The 19,555-nt window shown below is 39.3% G+C and overlaps 1 protein-coding gene across 5 annotated transcripts in view; it reads right to left on the reverse strand.

The window, feature by feature from the left end:
• plce1 (phospholipase C, epsilon 1) overlaps nt 1-19,555 on the reverse strand; it is an 84,136-nt gene that overhangs the window by 32,581 nt on the left and 32,000 nt on the right. For all 5 annotated transcript variants that reach the window (XM_085416438.1, XM_085416437.1, XM_085416439.1 and 2 more), the window contains 2 exons: nt 9,928-10,121; nt 9,395-9,537 (listed from right to left, as the gene is read on the reverse strand). In XM_085416438.1, the coding sequence (XP_085272564.1) occupies nt 9,395-9,537; nt 9,928-10,121 (337 nt within the window). The remainder of the gene's footprint in view (nt 1-9,394; nt 9,538-9,927; nt 10,122-19,555) is intronic.

Here is a 19,555-nt window from a genome sequence, read left to right on the forward strand (position 1 = left end):
GGGAGTGAAGGGAAAACAAAAAAGGTCTTAAGAGATTCTGCAGAAATAATGAAATGCAAATGTGCATTAAAATAAAAAGAAACATCCAAACCGTAAAGAGGTGACAATCTATGTTTTCTGTCAAAGTAAATGGTAACATTTAATTAGCTTGCTTCGGGCACGCTATCTTTGAATTCTTCAGGCCAAGCTGCACACATACTGTACTATGTCAACAGTGACAAAAAAATAAACAACCGCACGGAGCACTTACTCAATGGAAGAAGGCTGTGGATTAGATTGGACTGAGGAAAATAGGGCGCTTACAAATTACACATCGTAATCGTTCGTTTGAGCAACACTGACGGGTAAAACTGAACATGCATCAAGAGATCGAAAGAGCACGAACACGGACTAAATGACCATGATGTCCCTGTGCATTTTATGCATGAGCTTCCTCATCTATAATGCATGCGGAATATAAATATGTGTGAGTGTGTGTGTTTGCATTCTAAATACAGCTGTGGATCAAGTGCATGGTCTGAACATCCTTTTTATGGTTAAACCTCTGTTTTAACAAACAGCATGCCACTGAGAGCTGGGAAATGACAATGTTTAAAGTGCAGATTTTCCTTCTTGTGTTTATTTTCTCGATATATTCATTCTAGATTTGTCTTCTGTTTTAAGGTATCAGGTTTATCTGACTTGTTTTATTTACATTTTGATTTTGATTCACATTTCCGTACTGTGAAATAATTTTGTTCTTGTCTGTCCCATAACGTGAACAGCACCTCAATCAGCTGTGGCCCTTTTAAAACATGCTCTATAAATATTGGACTTGAGTTTGTTTTAGATAGATCAATAAGTCAGTTTTATTACACTTTTAAATTTAAAATGAACACTTTAAACTTTAGTTACTTTTGCCACATTATTGAATTATTTCAGTTGTGATCATCACTTCAGCAGTCTTATCAACCAGCACTGATTGATTACATGCAGTGAGCATATGCTTTGAGAGCTTCACCCTAATGCAAACTGAAGCAACGCGAGGAAACTTTTGTCCAAATGATCAATCAACATGAAACGAAACGGGAGAAGCATTTCTTGAGTGAATCACATTTATTTATACTAACCAAACAAGATGAACCTTGAACATGATTGTTGACTTGCCAGCCATGTGCATGCACACACACTGCATGTACTGTTCTCAGAAGTACGTTTAGAGCTGATGACAACGTCTCCGTGTGCCCTACATACTTGAGCAAGCAGGTGCAGCACAAACAGCTTCGGTCTAAGGTCTAAGGCGGTTTGTGTTGCACAAACGTGTCCTATAAATATATCACCAATATCTTGTGAAACATGCTATTTTTTAAGTACTGTGTTAAAGTCTTGAGTTGCCCCTCTTTTAAAAATAAATAAATAAATATCTTGCTTCTCAAGATCCAGACTTTGTTTGTTTGTTTTTAATGGTCTTGATTAATAATTCTCCTGACTGTCTGAAGGTCTTTTAAAGTTTTTGCGATTTTTACTACAGTACAGCACTTGCCCCTGATCATTTTTATAGAATTTTTTTTGTTTATTTCTTATTGTTTGTTAAGCCAAAGTACTTAAAGAACCAACTTTAAGTAGTTTCCTTAAGCATTTGCACCATGAGGTTAAAACGTGTCATAGCTTAGCAAGGTCTGCAGTGTGTCCTTAAAAATATTTGCGGAAACTGGAAAAGCAGAGGACAGAAGAAGCAGCAGGCATGAGAAAAAACATACAAAAACAGCATCAACAGCAGCTGAACAGTATCTGAAAGTCATGTCCAAAGCCACATCAGAATGAAAGAGTGGCTGTCGAGAAGCCATTCTTAAGGAAGAGAACCTGGGAGAAAAGGTCAAAGTATGCCATATTATACAAGAACTGGACTAAAAATCACTTCCAACAGTCCTGATGGTGTAATGAATTCAAATATGAAATGTTTGTTCAAATAGCCAAACAGTAATTGTCAGTGAGTGTCTACAACCATCTGTAAAACATGGAGGAACAGCTACTGGTTCAATTTTGAAAATTGAAATATCAAATTAGAAAGGAAAAAGAAAAACAGTCCGATTTCGATCCACCATTCAATACTATGTAGAAAGCATCTGAATTGACTATAATCCCAAACAAAATGGCAATGCAATGAAAGCATATACGGATTCAGTAAAAACAAAAACACAAACACAGTGGAACATTATTAGTCATGGATTGGCCTCCCCAGAGTTCATACCTCAACATTATCGAAGCATTGTGGGATCATCTTGGCAGAGAACGGATCAAAAGGCAGCCAACATCCAAAGAAGAGCTTTGAATGTCCTTCAAGAATCCTGGAGAATTATTCCCGAAGACTACTTATAGAAATTAAACGAACTTTGCCTCAGAGAGTTCAGGCTGTGTTGAAGAATAAAGGTGCTCGTGCCAAATATTGACGTTCAAGCTCGTTAGAACTGTACAACTGTATTACCATGTTTGTTTGCACAAGTTTAAATAAACCGTTGGTCCAATTGCCCATCTCTTGGCAAAACATAAAGAAATGCAGAGTAGCTCTTTTCACTTTTTGCACAGTGCTCTATCTGCGAGAAATTTTAAACTCATGGTCTTTGGCTCAATTAATGGCTTACCAGACCTTCAGTCCATTGTATGACCCGAGATATTCCCCTGCGTTTGCATATACACATTCACACTAGAAAATCAACAAGCAGTAGTACACACCAGTAGAGCACAAACTAACACTTGCACAGCAGCAAACATAAACACTCAAGAATAAACAGTGCACGTACTTGGAATTCACAACTGCAGTAACATTCACAGACACGCAGCAGCAGCAGCAGCAGCAGCAGCAGCGAACACTGATCTGTCTGACTGCTGGCTTATCAGGGAGTATACCACTGGGTTCAGATATTAACTCGCTTACACACAAAGAACGAGCTGCAGATGTAAGTGTAACATTCAGTGAGGACTAGGAAAAAAACAAAAACAAAGGTAAAGTTCAAGCTAATCAAGCAAACAGTTCCATAAAGTTACACTGTCTTAACTGTTGCTGCTTATTAAAACTGTCATCCATATAGGAGGTAATTGAGTTACATTGTCATGTGAATACGGTCCATTTTTTTAAACACTGAGAAGCATCACAACTGAGAAAAACAAACCTCTGACTAAGTTATAAAGATATAAGAAGTGTTTACTTTAAGGATCAATTCAATGTGAAGTAACCCAGATTTCTGCAGCTTCTCTACGTCAAAACGCAAAATACTTTCTCAAAGACAGTCTTCAAACATCGTCAAATGTTTAAATAACAAAATGACTTTTTAAAAATTTGAAATCAGCGTTTTCTACTGCCCCCTGCCTCAATTTTGTTACAATAAGCAACAACAGTTGATCATCATCACACTTTAAATTTAAGTCTTAAGTCTTCTTATACAAGATTTGTGTTTAGTGACATACACATTCACTTTATCAGTAAACAACTTAAAATGACATATATAAATGAAGACATCTCTTTGAACAGCTTTGAACCTCACACAATAAAACCACAAGACCATTGCATTGCTGAAAGTGTATGTCTGCATTCTGCACCAATTAGAAAGCAAGAACAGAAGTAGTAATACCAGCCACAGAGTCTATGAGACTCTCCAGGTTTTAAAATGACTAATAATGAAACTTAAATAACTAAGTAACGTAATAAAGAAACACGTCCGTTGGTGACATGTTGTCAGCCACGATATAATACAATGAAGCATGAAAAGTCAGCGGTAAATCACCACGTTCTCTCTGTCAACAACTGAAAGAAGACGGAGGACACAAAGCACATGCAAAACTGCATTTTCACTGTGCTCCACTGAGTCACTGAAACCAGCAGAAAGCCACAATTTCATTTCTTAACTGTGTGAAGACACTGCTCTGCACTGAAACTCACATTTCCACTACTCACTGATCATCTTGAAGTCCATTCTGTGAGAGTGCTTCACGGTTGCTAGCTACAGCTGGCCACGCTGCCTCCCACACTGACAGCTCAGTGCCGGGCTGACCGAGGTACACTCGTCCACATTTGAGCCGCCAGTCCCGTCTCTCCTGCAGCTGCCTGTGTGCTCTCTCTCTCTCTCTCTCTCTCTCTCTCTCTCTCTCACTCTCTCTCTCACCTACTCCATTTCTAACTTGACCTCTCTCTAACTAACGCTTTATCTTTCTCTTCCTCTCAACTTTCTTTCAGTCACTCAGCTTCACTGCGTGTCCTCATCACCAAAGCGGTCTTTCTTCGATGTCTCCTGACTACATGCACTTCTCTTTTCCTCTCACTCTCTCGCTTGCGCTCTCTCTTATTACACACAATCTCTGTTTCTCTGTGTCTCCCACCCCCTCTTCAACGACACTATACATAGTTCTCAGCCATGCGCTACAGTCAGACCCAGCATACTATCCCACTACTCTGTCATAAATCACACACATATATAGATCATTAAAAACTTTGGAAATCTACACAGCTGTGCTCCCTTTTATGTCCTTTACAACTTTATTACGTGAAATTACTTCACTTTTGTTGCATTAATCATCAGGTATAAAAGAAATAAATAGCCAATTTACCCCCAGTCCCAAAAACGAAGCAGTATTTTTAAGCTTTACTAGTGAAAAAACGTAATGACTGTGCGTGTATCATGTCACAATAGGAATGTCAATGTATATTTAGTTGAAATGGGCATACGAACAATACGTGTTTTTGTAATCCCTGAGAGTTTCCTTTTGATTCGCCACCACATCTGCTGTCAATGGGTCTTAAAAGCAACACAATGTACAATGACAACAGAGTGGAAGAAAGAAAATGAAAGAAATAAGGAGAAAGAAACACCAACATTGAGCTAGAAGGATGGCAGCCTGTAAACTAAAGCCACTTACTTCCTTCTGAGCAGTACAATGCAGGAAATGATCTCAAGAAAATCACTTTAAACAACCCCCACTTAGAGTTGACATAAATATGGCTAAATCCCACTGGTCTTCAGTTGAGGGGTTTTTTTTTAGTCTGGATGCTTTAAGAGGAAAAAGGCCCGCAGACGTAAACATTTAGTGCCAGGATTACACATACACTATTTGAAGAGTTACACCTCCTTCACAGTCCTGAAGGATCGCACATTTGAGGGCCCCGAAAAGCGCTATATAAATGCAATCCATCATTATTATTATTATTATTTAAGCAGAGAGTGTGTATATGTAAGGAATATATTTTGTTTTGACTCTACTTACACAACCTGCTAGCATTAAGAGGAGGAATAAATACATCAGTCTTCACCAGACTACTGATTTAACACAGCCATGCTAATGTGTAAACGTATTCAAATATTATATCTAAATCTAGAAGCTGCAAAAGACAAGTATATACTTGAAGCCCACTAATAAAGCAACACATAATAATAAAGGTTAATGACAGAACTTTTATCGCTGCAAACCCAAGCTGTGTGCATCAATCGAGCGTTAAATAATAAGATAATTTGGCACAAGCCTGTTTTCTGGAATTACAAATCTTGTGTTAGCCGGCTGACTCGCTAAGGCAACACTTCAGTCGAGCCCGTGGAGAAGCATTCTTAAACAATGCAGGAAAAAAAGAAAACGGGGCTAAAGTGAGGCTGGAGTTGTGTAAGCGAGTTATCTGCTGAATCAGGATGTGAGAATGAAACTGACTCATCTGCGAGCGCGGGTTTGGTGAAGAAAAGCACCTTGCAATTGGTAGCTCAGTGGTTTTCAAATACTCTTGTCAATTGTTGTTTTATTTTGTCATTTTTTAAAGCAATTGCACTCGCAACATGCAATCTATGCATGAATGCCTAATCAAAGTCAAAGCTCTTGTTCAATTATTAGCATTTTACACCTGCTTTTGAAGCGGAATGAGAAATTCTCATTAAATTTCTGCCTTTCTACCTCACTTAAATCTCTCCATAGACTCCAGAGTTGCACATCCTACATTTGTTGTAATCTGAAGCAGACCTAAAATGGTACACAAATAAAGTAACATTTTAGCTCGTAGTGCAGGTTAGCTCCAGAATGTTGTGAGATCCTTTGCAGAACACGCAAAGATTTAAAATATCTTTGCATGTTCTGTATGCAAACAAACAAACAAACAAACACAATGTATACAGAAGCACATAATCACATATGTGCATTTTCATATATCAAACATGAACAACGCTTGGCATCAGCTGATCCGGCGTCAAGCTTCACATGTTTCATAAAGACGAGCGCCATGAAAGATAACTGCAACCCTAACTACCAGCATTCTCCACAGTGCGGTGCGCGCTCTCCATTGGTCTGCATTCCTCTTTACCTGCATGTTAGCAGCATAAACCACCCTGTCCTTACCCTTTTGCTTCCAAATGCCAGTATTTGTGTTCATAGGTGTCACATGTTTCCCCTCACCACAACATGACTGTCACGCTGGCTCAAACACATGCCAACATGAGTTGCATTTATCATTTTCAAAATGGTTCTCCCACTCTGCCTCTAGAACCAAATGTTGATGCAACAGAAAAATATAACGCATTTATACAAATATATGTATGAGGAACGAGAAAAACCCTTTCATTTCTTTAGAGCGACAGGGCAGTAAAGAAGCCTTCCACAAACACACCACCTTTCAGAACTCATAGGAAAACTAAGAATAGACCAAGGCCAGTCCAGCAATAATCTTTGGGGTGGCTGTAGCTCAGGTGGCAGAGCAGGTCAGCCACTAATCAGAAGGTCGGTGGTTCGATCCCAGGCTGCCTCCTGGCTGCATGCCAAATATCAAGGTGGTGGTCAGAGGGCCCGGTGGCGCCAGTGTCCGGCAGCTTCGCCTCTGTCAGCTGCCCCAGGGCAGCTGTGGCTACAATGTAGCTTACCATCACGAATGGGTGAATGACTGAATGTAGTGTAAAGCGCTTTGGGGTCCTTAGGGACTGAGTAAAACAAATGCAGGCCATTTAGAGCGTTTGTAGCAGAGACGCAGAACAAGTTTCAAAATAAATAATCTGTATTGATCCTATCCAATCCTAAAATTGTCATGTGCATATAGTCTGAATACACTAGGAACAGCAAACTTCTCATAATCTCTGTCTTTATATCATCAAGTATGAGAGCCATACTCTAAATATAAATATATACAGTGGACACACAATGTGCACAAGAAATGAATTAAGGAAATAATCTGGTAATAAATCTGTAAATATGTCTGCATATGTACTATTTACTTTACTAGTTACTTTAACAGCTACATAACGTTGATTGTAAAGCTTTGAAAAAACATAAAGACCAGAATCAGGTTAGAGCACTGAAGAGAGGAACATTACCAAAAATGGTAAGAAAGCAATAACAACACCAACACTATCCAAGTTTGAAACTTAATGCAGAGCTTGCCCAAACTCGGGATAATAAAATGTCTTTTATGACATCAGATAATCACTTTAGCCTTCACGTCTTTAAACCTGTGCCCTGACAAAATGTCAGCTGGGGGAGTCAATGCCTTACCCAAGGCCAAATTTACAGTAATAAAGACCACTTCTGACTTTTCAATTCAGCACTCCTTACTTCTAGGCTCGTAAGTGCTTCAGAGCTTTTAAAAGAGGAAAACTACAGCATGTGTTTGTTACAGGGATATCATAGTCTCTGAACTAAAAATAAACTAAATATAAAATCATTCAAATTAGATTCAATAAATATATTACATCACAATAGCAACACATGCCTATTTAAAAGCACAATAACATGGCTATGGGTAACTAACTTTGTTGCTTGATAACAAATTCTACAAGTTTTGACGGGCGGGGTTCATGCTATGCATGAGCAAGACTTCTAAGCTGCTATGTGTGCGCGCGTGTCTGGCTCAATTCTGTTTCCTGTAACACCCATTAGAACAGAACAGTGTGTCACGTTAAAGATATGCACTGTGTAAGCGTGCGTCTGTGTGCGATTGTGTGTTGCCTCAAAAAAGCTGGCCTGACAAAAACAAATGCTTTATAATTATTAACACGACCGAGAGCAAATCAAAAAGAAAGAAACAGAAAAATGTGTTTGCATACTTGTGTGTGCATCTGAGTGTGTGTGTCTCCTTGATCCTGTCAGAGACAGCCTGTCCGCTGTCTCACTGCCAGTGGAAATTAATGACAGTATTGGCTTACATTTAAGTCATACGTAACATCTCTACAGAGAAGGTAGACAGACAGCTGAACAACGGACCGACAACCTGACTGGTTGGACAATGAAGTCATGTGGAGACTGAGGAAAAAGGGCAGTGAGAGTGAGAAAAAGAGGTGAAACGCAATATGCATGATAGAATTTAGCTTATTGTCTTATCTTCTCACAACTGACATTTTAATTTACTCCTCAAAGCATTTAAGTGGCAGAGCTTGATGATCCTCTGCTGCATAAAAAGCTGGAATGTAAGTCTATCATGCTGTGATTCCGAAGCTTTTCTGGGGAGCGGCGCAAGCATGTTTGAAGTGCATATCGCCTCTTTTCAGATAACCTGATGTGTGTGTAATGAGTGTTGTGTAGACTCTGTGATGTCTGGAAGTTTTTCCTTCCTTCTTAAACCACTTGAGCACGAGTGTATCTAAATTAGAGAATAGAAGGGAAAGGGGGAGACGGTGAGGGCTATGTGAATGGAGAGAACACAGCAAGGCAAATAAAAGAGAATGGAAAGAGGGAAAGGCCAACCACTGGGATCAGCTACAGACCCCAACATACCCAGATCACGCTGTGGATAAGGAATCATGTGGGAAAAGTGCAGAGAGGAGGAAAACGAGGGGAGCAATAGACCGCAGGGGAATAATGAGAATCCCAGAAGTTCCCGCTTCACTTGGGATCCAATTTGTGCACCTCTGTTTATTATCTTATGAGCAGAAATAAGAGCCAATTATCCTATAATGTTGAGACAGGTGTCAAATTAATGGAAATCTTAACAGAAAGTGTCTTAGTAAGGTGTTAGACCACCACATTCTGCCAGAACAGCTTCAGTGTGCACTGGAATAGATCCTCCAAGTCTCAGGAGTCTCTTCCAAAGGATGCTGCCTCATTCTGTGTTTTGATGATGGTGGACAGCGCTGTCAGTCCAAAATATTCCACAGTTCTTTGTTCGCATCGAGATGATGATTGCAAATAGGATAGCATTTAGGTCACTTCATACTTCTCAAACCTTTCTATGTCGTCTCATGTTCCGTGATGCGGGCATTATAGCAGAGAGCATGTTTCACTCAGAACAAGTAGAATAAGTGGGATCAAACCATGCCAGCAAAAATGTCCTCCACAGCATAATTTATTATTTTTTTTCCTTATAATGTGTCATCTGTCTGTGTATTTAAGATACACATACTCTATATCACATTATGTTATTTTCCCAAGATTACGTGCATGCAAACAACAGCATGAAGCCTACCTTTCAAGACAGCGTGGCTGTTGGGGCACTGGGGTAATGGGTAAAGGAGTGCCGTGCGAGCACCAAGCACGAGTGTGGCCTCTAGCAGTGCTCCAGTTAGCAGGGAACCCAACTTCGTCTTCTGGCTACAAGACCGATAAAACCTAGAAATAAAGTTTGTTTGCAACTTTAATCTAAATATCTCATGATATATCCAGTCTGTAATTTCCAGAGCATTCAGATTACATAACTGAAGGTAAAATATGTAGCATTTTGGGGATGGATGCAGCTGACAAGCAGCACCACTGTCTGTTAGCAAAACTCTTACTAGTTAATGGTTTGACCAATTAAGAACTGGAAAGTAATGGGATATTCTCTACAGCACAAGATTTTGCCCCCAATTATGTTCATACGTCTTGCATGCAGTATAATTTCACACCTAAATTCTCTTCATTTTGTAAATTGTATCATTTTGTGGACTCAGTCATTTCCCTTAGGACAAATTTTGGTTTAAACAGGACATTTCAGACAAAAGAAAACATAAATATCCAAACCTGGAGGTGTAAGATGAATGACAGTGCTGAGTTTTAATGTAGGGCTTCAGATCAAGGCTGGCTGGGCTGCTGCTGACCAAGTCCACTGGCCAGAGAGACTCCCTGAGACAGACACATCCAGGGCACAACAACAGGAGCTTTTTGGCAGGATGAATCAGGTTGATCTCCTCTCTTTCCTCCACATAGTTGTTAACCTGTAAAGGAAGCCATTACCAAAATGGTTATTTGCAAAGAACTAAAAATGGAAACACCTGTTTGTAGGAAAGAGACCTTATACATGTCCATATAATCAATATACACAAGCAATTCTAAACAGGCTTGACTTTTTCACATACAGTGCTTATCAAATTTATTAGACCAACTGTCATTGAAAACAAAAACAAAAAAAACAAGCATTTTAGAAATCTGGCAAAAATTGTTGAAATCTAAAAATTAAAATATTATTTATTTGGCAAAAAAAAAAATACATTTTATACCCAAATCATAACATTCAACTACTAAAACAATTTTTTATGTTCAGGGATCTGAGTAAATAACTATAATTTTAATCAACTATAATCAAACTCAAAAAATAATAATGTGCTTTAGTATATTTTTTCAGCTTTTTGTTAAACACTACATTTAAAAATGCATATGTAACAACATGAACTATAAGAAGTAACAGCACTGGTAATTAAGGGCAACAGTGGCATTAAACTTACATTTTTTTTAAGCACTATACATACATTACGTTGGCTTTTATTTATATAAAAGTAACTTCCATTTAAAGGTTTTGTTTTCAGGAAGTTGAACATACATAATGAGTACTATATGATCATCTTTAACAACCTTGAATACCCTTGTACGCGCTAATAGAATACGCAAGATGAAACAAAAATGTATGTAATCCGGTGTAGTTGCAGTGTATTGTGTAACATTTGAATTAGAGGTCACTATCATGAGCTTCTTCGACATAGTCATTCTTAGAAGCAATTTCTCTTCAATGACAAGAAAAAAATCAAAGCTTCAAAAGAAATAATTAACTGAGAGAACTGCGATTGAGGCACAAAACAGATAGGAAGAAAGGGAGGAAAAAGACCTTGACAGAGTGAGACAGACAGATATGTGGTACATAGAAAAAGGCGAATAACAAGGAAGATGGAGAGGAGAAGGCTGGAGGCAGCTGTCAAGCTTTACTGGGTGAACATTTTGACCTTTATTTCATGCTCTTCTCAGAAAAAAATCCATCTGACTTAAAGGAAACAATTATCAAAAAAATATCGCTTGTTCCTTGTCCTTGTTTGAACCTGCACAGGGGCTCTGCTGGCACAGATTTCAGAGAAACGCTATTAAGAAAAAGATTTTGTGGCACTGTAAGCAGGCGTTCATGCTGAGGATGGATATCACAATGGGGCAAAAAAATCAATACTGGTTTTAGAGTGGGGAATGAACACAATACAAGTTTAATGAGGACATATTCCTCGAAGTGTATGATCATCAACTGCTTGATAAAAAAAGCAAAAGGAGCAAGATTGCAGAAAAGCTAACGTCTATACAAATACTAGACACTGACTGGCACTGGTGTGGCATAATATCCACATGCACAACCGTGCATATTATATCTCAGTGGGATGGGTTTCCTGCATGGGGTGTAGGCCTAGCTGTTGTCAGATCTGGACCATCCCCAGGGAAAGGAGACATATCAGCCTGCACGTTTAGAGAGTCAGAGTCAAGAGTGAGAAACACAAAGAAGAAGGGTTACACACAAACGCGCACACGCACGCGAGTGAGCATAATTACCAAAAGCCTAAACTTTAAACAACATGTTGGAAGGAAAAAATATAAAACTGACATTAAGCATATTTGGGCTAATCGCCTCTCCCAGTTCTTTCCCTCTTCTTATCTAACATTTCTCATAAAAGACCTTCCTTTACTGGCATCTAGAGACTGTGCATGTCCACCGAACAGACATTAAGTCTACTACTTTAAAAGGGTAGTTTTTCCACAATGAACGCCATGTTTGACCTGGGCCAAGCATAGCACTCGTGCCTTTAAATATTTATTCTGCATTTTAAAAGGGGTTGAATTTGAGTTAATTAGAGCTTGATTTTTTTTCTGTTTCCCATTAGTAATAAACATTCATGGGCAGAGAAGTTTCGCTGCTAGTAAACACTGCATGAATGCTCCAATACTGAGTATCAAAGCAACAGAAATGCCAGTGGACCAAGCAGCTGCAAATAACCCCAAAACAGAAGAAATAGAGACTACAGAATTACATCTATAAACTGTTTAGAGGTGCAACTGATTCAAGGAGTCAAAAAGAAAGTACATTATTTTGATAAGCAATTATCAAAGTGTTTTGTTTTTCTCCGATATGAGTATTTGATCTTTTTATTAGTCATAAAAAGCCTTAAATATGTTGTGGTTTTGAACGTTTCGTAAGCCATAACAAGACATTTGATTAAATCACCAAAGATGTGGCCTCATTTTCATGGATGGATTCAAGGATTTCCTTTTATTTTGTTGGATACTTTTTTCCTGGTATTCTCCTCTCCTGTAAAATATCTGGCAGTCCAAGACACTTTTGTAAAGCGACCAACTGTTTTAAGACTTTTAAATATAAGTCGCTGTAATAATGAATAACCCCCGTCTATAACAGCTTTTGAGAAAGACCAAAACAATGAATCCCAGACTAAACAATGGTCCATAAGTCTAGCAGCTCTTTTAGACACAAGAAAAAAGTCAAGGTAATCCATTATGTGGCGATCACATGGGGAAACATCAAGTCTGTTGTTCTCCTGTAACACTAACTCTTTCAAACATGTAACAAATGTTTTAGTAGCACAACAGACCTGAAAATTGGGAACTAACAAAGTAAGAAAAAGAGTGCGTACAAGCATGTACGTGTGCTAAAGTGAGCTCAACTCCAGAGGACACTGCAGGGAATCTGCTGCTGCTGCTTTTGATCGACACAAAGCAGCTGTCCTCACACACACACACACACACACACACACACACACACACACACACACACACACACACACACACACACACACACACACACACACACACACACAAAGTCATTATCAAACTTCAGGCAAACACATGGGGAAAGAGGCTGAATTTCCAGTTAAAAGGAAACCCACCTCCTCCTTTTTTTTTTTTTAGGCTAAACTCCAAAACTACAGGTCACCATATATTCAACATACACAGGCACATTTTTCTTCATATTATAGAACACTGCTGAGTTTGTCATTCAGCCAGTTAGTTGCTACTAATATAGCATTGTATCTCATGTTACACTGTGCATGTGCAAGAAATTTTAATGACTTAAGCTCAGTTTAGGGGAACTGTGAATGCCAGAAGCGGCTGCACCCACTCAGCTCCCATGGACGTAACATATTATCAGTTTGGCTGATTGTCTTTAAAGTAACTGCCTACAGTTTGGTATATGATCTGTATTTTGGACCATTCTGGACAAATCTATCGTGCTTTAAGTGCTCAGCTAGAGTAAAACTGTGCTGCATAGGAAGTATATACTGGATTTATGCTGTATCCTTTAAGCTATACAATTTAAGTTGAGTTGTAAAATCTTACATGATGTTGTTTCTCCATTCCTGGACATTTGGAAAGCGTGGACTCAAAGTCATTTGTTGCTGCCACTTACTGTATGGTGTCAACCTACCTTCTATCAGTACTGCGACCAAGGTTAGCTCCTGACAGCTGACATTTCCTTCATACCTTTCTCTTAGATAGATGATTTCCTTTTCACCTTTGAGTTCAACCGGGGCAAAATGGCATCACCGATGTGACGGTGCAGTTGTTCTATGTTCCTATGAGCATGTTTGTTTGAGCCTTGCTGACATCCATACACCTTAAACCGAGGACAGGAATCAACTGTGTGGTGCTTATAATGGTTTCAACAGCTAATTGGGCATATTAAGAAAATAAAATTACACCTGACATATAAGCTATGAGTTCAATAAAACCTACAGAGCTGAGTTTCCTATTTAGTCCCATTAGCACCCTGCTGGGTAATTTCTCTGCCTGGCAACAGCCATTTTGGGAATGGATTAGCAAGGGGCACTGCAGGGCACCACACAGACTACTGAACTTCGAGCTGGAATGCACACAGTCAAAGACACACGTATGCAAACACATGCTAAAATGCAGACACCCAAACCCATTGTGACTCATGCCCGTGCCGTAATGTATATCATGCCAGAGGCATAAAGTCATGTATGAGCATGCTGGACACCAAAGACGCTCATGCAATCCCTTTGAAATCCAAACGATCCACATCTTGAACTCTTTACTTTGATCTCTCCGACCAATCTCACATGCACACTCACAATGACACCCCCTGACCTCCATCAACAGTGTCTTTCTAGCAGTGACACCAACGTGTGCGTCCACACTCCTCTGCAAATACTTCTGTTTATATATTATTCAAAGTTTAAGTACCGAGGCTCAACACTGCTCAGCTGCCAAATGCAAAATGCCACAGAAAAGACGGCGCGACTGTATATTCCACTTGCCTTTCCACCATTTCCATATATGCACACGCAAACACACTTGAATCTGGTAATGATATCATGCAATTAAACACAAGTGTACACATGGGATTAGGCAAACCACTGTAATAGTACCATGCCCCCCCCCCCCAGATGCACTCTCCCACGAAGCTGACATTCAAGGAACAGAAATGCATCATTCTGTCTTAAATCTACTTTTAGAAGCATCCTGGAGGGTCTAGGTTAGTTGAGGTTACTGGTTGTATTTTCCAATACAATTAATGCTTTGCAGGAAGGAAGAAAAATGTAGGTGTGTGTTTACAATGACAGTTTCTTGCAAACACGACAGATTTCATGACTGATAGATGCATAAAAACAAGCTAATTAGTCCTTCAAGGTATTCAACCTGAAACCGGAATTTTCAGTTCATTCTATTATCTTATGTGGATTATATTTGCTTGATTAATAAATAATATCAAAATTAGAACCTACCCTTTTCTACATTAAAGATTAGCATGAATACATTGTATTTCTTCGCCTTCAAGAAGACCCTAACATATTTAAGGCTTCTCTTTCATTTCATATTAAAGCAACCCTGAGTTCTTAAACTGCTTAACAAAAAGTTCCCAAAGCATAAATTAGAAGCTATTTATTCTTTTCATCCAAGTAAAACTTTACTCAGAGTTTGTGCCTTGAAACACAAGGACCAAAGAGCACAACATACAAATAAATTATATAGTAGAGTATGAAGAAAAAGCACTGTAGCTGAAAACATTTTTTTTTTCTTCGAACTGCCAAAAACTGACTTCTCCAAGCATAGAAATGAACTCTGTAATTCTCTGAATATCCACAACATCATTCTTGAAATACTACAAATTACTAGAAGTTTTACATGCAGCACAGCCTAATCTTTCAAAACTCAATCACATGATTTTGGACTGTGTGTTTGCTTTAATGCGGCGAAAGTGAAGCCGACGAAGCTGGAACACGTGAAAACCTGCCCACCCAACACGACGAGAACATTTAAATCAACTGGGCCTCGTCTATTTGAAAGCAAGGTGAGGGGCGAGTTATGGACAGCAGCTCTTCTATCTCAGCACAGGGACACTCTAACCCCACCCTCCCCAGGAAAAGTATAAACCAAATCAAAGGACATAAACCAAGCAAACCCAAACATGCCAAGAAGATGTCCCGCCACTCGGGCTGAACATGTGATAAGGTGCAAACGTGTTTCTTACTCTCCAATCACCGGTGCAGATTTATATGTATGCACATATCACGCCATCCTCTTTATCCCGGCAACCTCTAATCCTGGTTTGTATCACTAAGAAACTCTCCGAACTGTCCTGCTCTGTTCTAACCTTTCCTGCCATTACTGTCTCCAGAAGGTAATGTTTGCTTTCCTGCACCCTGAGCCTGGACAGTCTCACTACTGACTGAGCGCCGTGCTCATTTGCGTCTACGTTTATGTCTCATTTTTTAATGTATTTATAGTTACACTGCTATGCATTAAATGAAAAATGCAGGCTCTATAAAATGTTAATGTTCATTTGCGAAAATAACCAAACATTCAAGTGTGAACGACACACCTCTCTTGCAAATTGAAGTAACTGATTTTCAGCAGGTCTTCCTTCCTCAACACTTCAAGCACTGGTATACTTTCAAGCACTCTTACACATAAAGTGTGTTTATTTCAGTGACGTTCAAGGACACTGGGGATCATGCCCAACACCGTCGGATTTCCTGAAGTGGCATCTGTTTCTCAGTCTCGTCTTTTTTTCTTGCTCACGCTCCAGAGCCTCCCACTTCTTTCTTTCAAAGTTGAAGCCAGTTTTCAGCTTTAAACCAGGAAAGCAGGCATCATGCTACCAAAATCTTTATTTTGTCAACAGCATAATGCTGCAACAACTGAAAATGGGCCTCTATAGACATGCAATTAAAAATCATTAATAATTATGTTAACCATAAACATCCATTTGCAACATTTCTAAACAATTAAATGTGATTTTGTCTTTCAAAAACAATGCATCTAAGAGGGCCGCTGTTGTTCATGTTTGTTTTATAAGTGTGTGCGCTCAGTTTGTAGTGGCTGAGTATACATGTAACACTGTATTTACTCTATGATCTGTGTATTTATACTTCTGAACAAACACACGTCCAGCCTTCAAGCTCATCTTTTGAAGAATAAGTGTTTAGACTGCAGAACCCTGATGTCTGAGTCCAAGTATCTGCTTTGAATAAGACAGTAGACTCCATACTTTGGTCTACATAAACACAGAATCTCTTGAGAAAGTCTCACTTATCAAAACATGTGAAGAAGAAATTAGAAATCAAGAGCAAGCGGACTGGTGCTAGGAATGCATTCACATAGTCAAGCACCTGGAACGCATTAGAGATGAACTCAGGAAAAAAAATGCCTACAACTTGCTGCACAGAATCAGAACTGAATATTCATGAACACAAAGCTTGCACTTGTTTTTTCATGCACTGTCTTGGCTTCTTGATTACAAAACGTCATCTCAGCGAGCGCTTCGGCCTTGTCAACCACATTAAAAAAGATGAAACTGGAGACAAGGGGAGTGTGCGGTACATCAGAAGCACATTGAGTGCTAGACTGGCAGCAGCATGCGCTCAGTTGACACATAAGATATAACTATAGGTCAGATGTTCAGTGGGAGGGTCATCGTGGGTTAGATTCATGCAATACTGTTCTGTCATTGTAATGTGGGTGTTGTAAGCATGTGGGTATTTGGGATCCCACAAAAAGGAAAATGATTTCAAGGGATTCCCAACTCCCACTGACATTCCCTTTGATTGTTACAGCAAAAACACAACTGTGATAGCAACAAAAATAAAAATATAGTCGCAAGAGGTATATATTAGAACTCCAAATACATTTAAATCTGTTTCATAACAGCCCATTATTCATGAAATACCACTAGTAATGCCACTTGCTGCTACTAGATCCCTTGTTGTGTAATCAGGTTTCAGCGTCCCGTACAGCGTCCGAAAGCCTGGTTGTACAAGGCAGAAGCATAAAAAGGTCAAAATAATAGGAAGCAAACAATTAGAAACGTCTGAGGGAGGTTTGTCAAAACAGGAAGCGAGGCTCAACAAAAAGCAGGAGAGGAATTAAGAAAACGACCAGGACAAGATTAAGTGGAAGAGGAGGTGAAAATGAAGGGGGCAAAAGAAATGAGGGGAAAGGATACAAAAAAAATAAGACAGTGGTGCAGGAAATACAAAAAGGGAGGTGAAAAAGAGAAAAACACAGGTTAGCACAACACAGGAAATGGAGAGGCACGGCCAACGGTGACTTGAATCATAATCCTCCTGTTGAATTTCACAAGGAGCAGTTTTACCAGAGATCCAAGAGTTGGGCCCACCTCCCAAGCACTGCCTCACACCTCTAACAAGCTTAGGGTATTATTGTGCGTGCGTCATGTTCAGAGTTGAGAGCAGTGGAAAACGCAGAGTGATGGGCAAAAACAAAAAAAACAAAAACTGTGGGCAAAGTACTTTAGTAGAAACTAAAACAAAATGAACTGAAATGCAGCAACTACAATAACATGCTGCACAGATTCTAAGTTTGTGCTTGCACTTGCTGGGCATCCTTTAAGGTCATGCAAGAACAAAAGAAGAAAAAGCAAAGGAAACAAGAGCCAAGAGAAATTGCAACATATAAATGTATGCACAGGAAGGGACTAAATAATCTAATTTTCAAAGAGTAATTGGTGAGTAAACAGGAAATAAAGTCCAACTATCATACTTGTAAGCTTGCATCAACCCCAACCAGTCAGGGAGATGGCTGCCCCTCCCTGAGCCTGGTTCTGCTAGAGGGCTCTCCTTTTAAAACTGAGTTTTTCTTTCCCACTGTTGCCAAGGGCTTGTTCAGAGGGGGTGGTTTGATTGTTGGGGTCTTCTCTGCAGTATTGTACCTTACATTGTGAAGCGTCCTAGATAAATAAAATTGAATTCAATTAAACTGAATTAAGACATCAGGTCAATGAGTCATTAGAAAGTAGTACCACGTTAATAACAAAATAATTATAGATGGAATAAGTAATCTTGCTTTTTAACTCTTAGTTATCAGGTAGTATCTACGATCCACTTCACATTAAGGTGAAGAATATTTTTTCATGTTAAATATAAGTTCACTGTTTTTACTTACAGTGTTGTGCACACAAATCAATACATGCAAGAGCAGAAAGACAGGACACAAAGTGTGCCACTAAGCAGCTGATAAGAGGGTCGATGGGTGCTCTTGCAACGATTAGCACTACAGCTAAAGATCCAGTCCACAACCAAAACACTAAATCAATGAAGCAAATATGTGGTCATGTAAGCAGTCTCTTTATGGTTAAAAAGTACAAAGTAAAGGTGCGAATCCTTGCTGATGAGGATGTTCCTATTGCCATCCTCACATGAAGGAGGTAGGACTTAAATTAGTAGGAAAAAAAAAAGAACAGAGAAGTTTGAGGGCAAATGAGGAAGCATTACGGAAAAGACAGAGGAGAGAGGAAGAGAGAGAGGAAAAGAAGTGGGGTCATCATGATGGCCAAAACAATCTAAAACCCATTACCCAGAGCACCCAGTGGGACCCCTCTACACCACCACCCTCCCCCACTTACAGTTCTCATGATGTCATACTACAACGAGCCACCACACTCGCTTAAATAACAGCGCACAGCCTTGGTCAGACAGCCAGAGATAAGCGTGATGGATGTTTTTCACTTTTGAAAGTATTAGGAATAAATAACTCCACCTACTACATGCAAAAGAAAGGTGTCTTTTTAGAGAGTTAGACGAAATACAATGGCTCAGTTATTACTCCTATATCACATTATTGTTAGGGTACACTGGACACCAATGTTGCTTTTCTTACCTTGACACTTTTAGCAAGCCATCAACTGACAGGTGAAATTAAAAAGCTCTTCCAAAGTTCGCTGCTTTCTTTTCTTCCACATTCAAGCGAACACAAACACAGCAGAGAAGTTCAAATGCATGTTGATAGCACCATGCCGAGACTCTCCCTGTGTTCAGTGTTGCATAAGACATTCTACTTAATGAACTACACCAAAGCCTGTTGCTGTAACACTAATCAGACAGCAAGATCTGAGAGCAGTCCCCTACAG

Source organism: Rhamphochromis longiceps, linkage group LG8, assembly GCF_057381845.1.
Source record: "Rhamphochromis longiceps isolate RC_006_pf linkage group LG8, R_longiceps_female_GT1.1, whole genome shotgun sequence".
NCBI lineage: Eukaryota > Metazoa > Chordata > Actinopteri > Cichliformes > Cichlidae > Rhamphochromis > Rhamphochromis longiceps.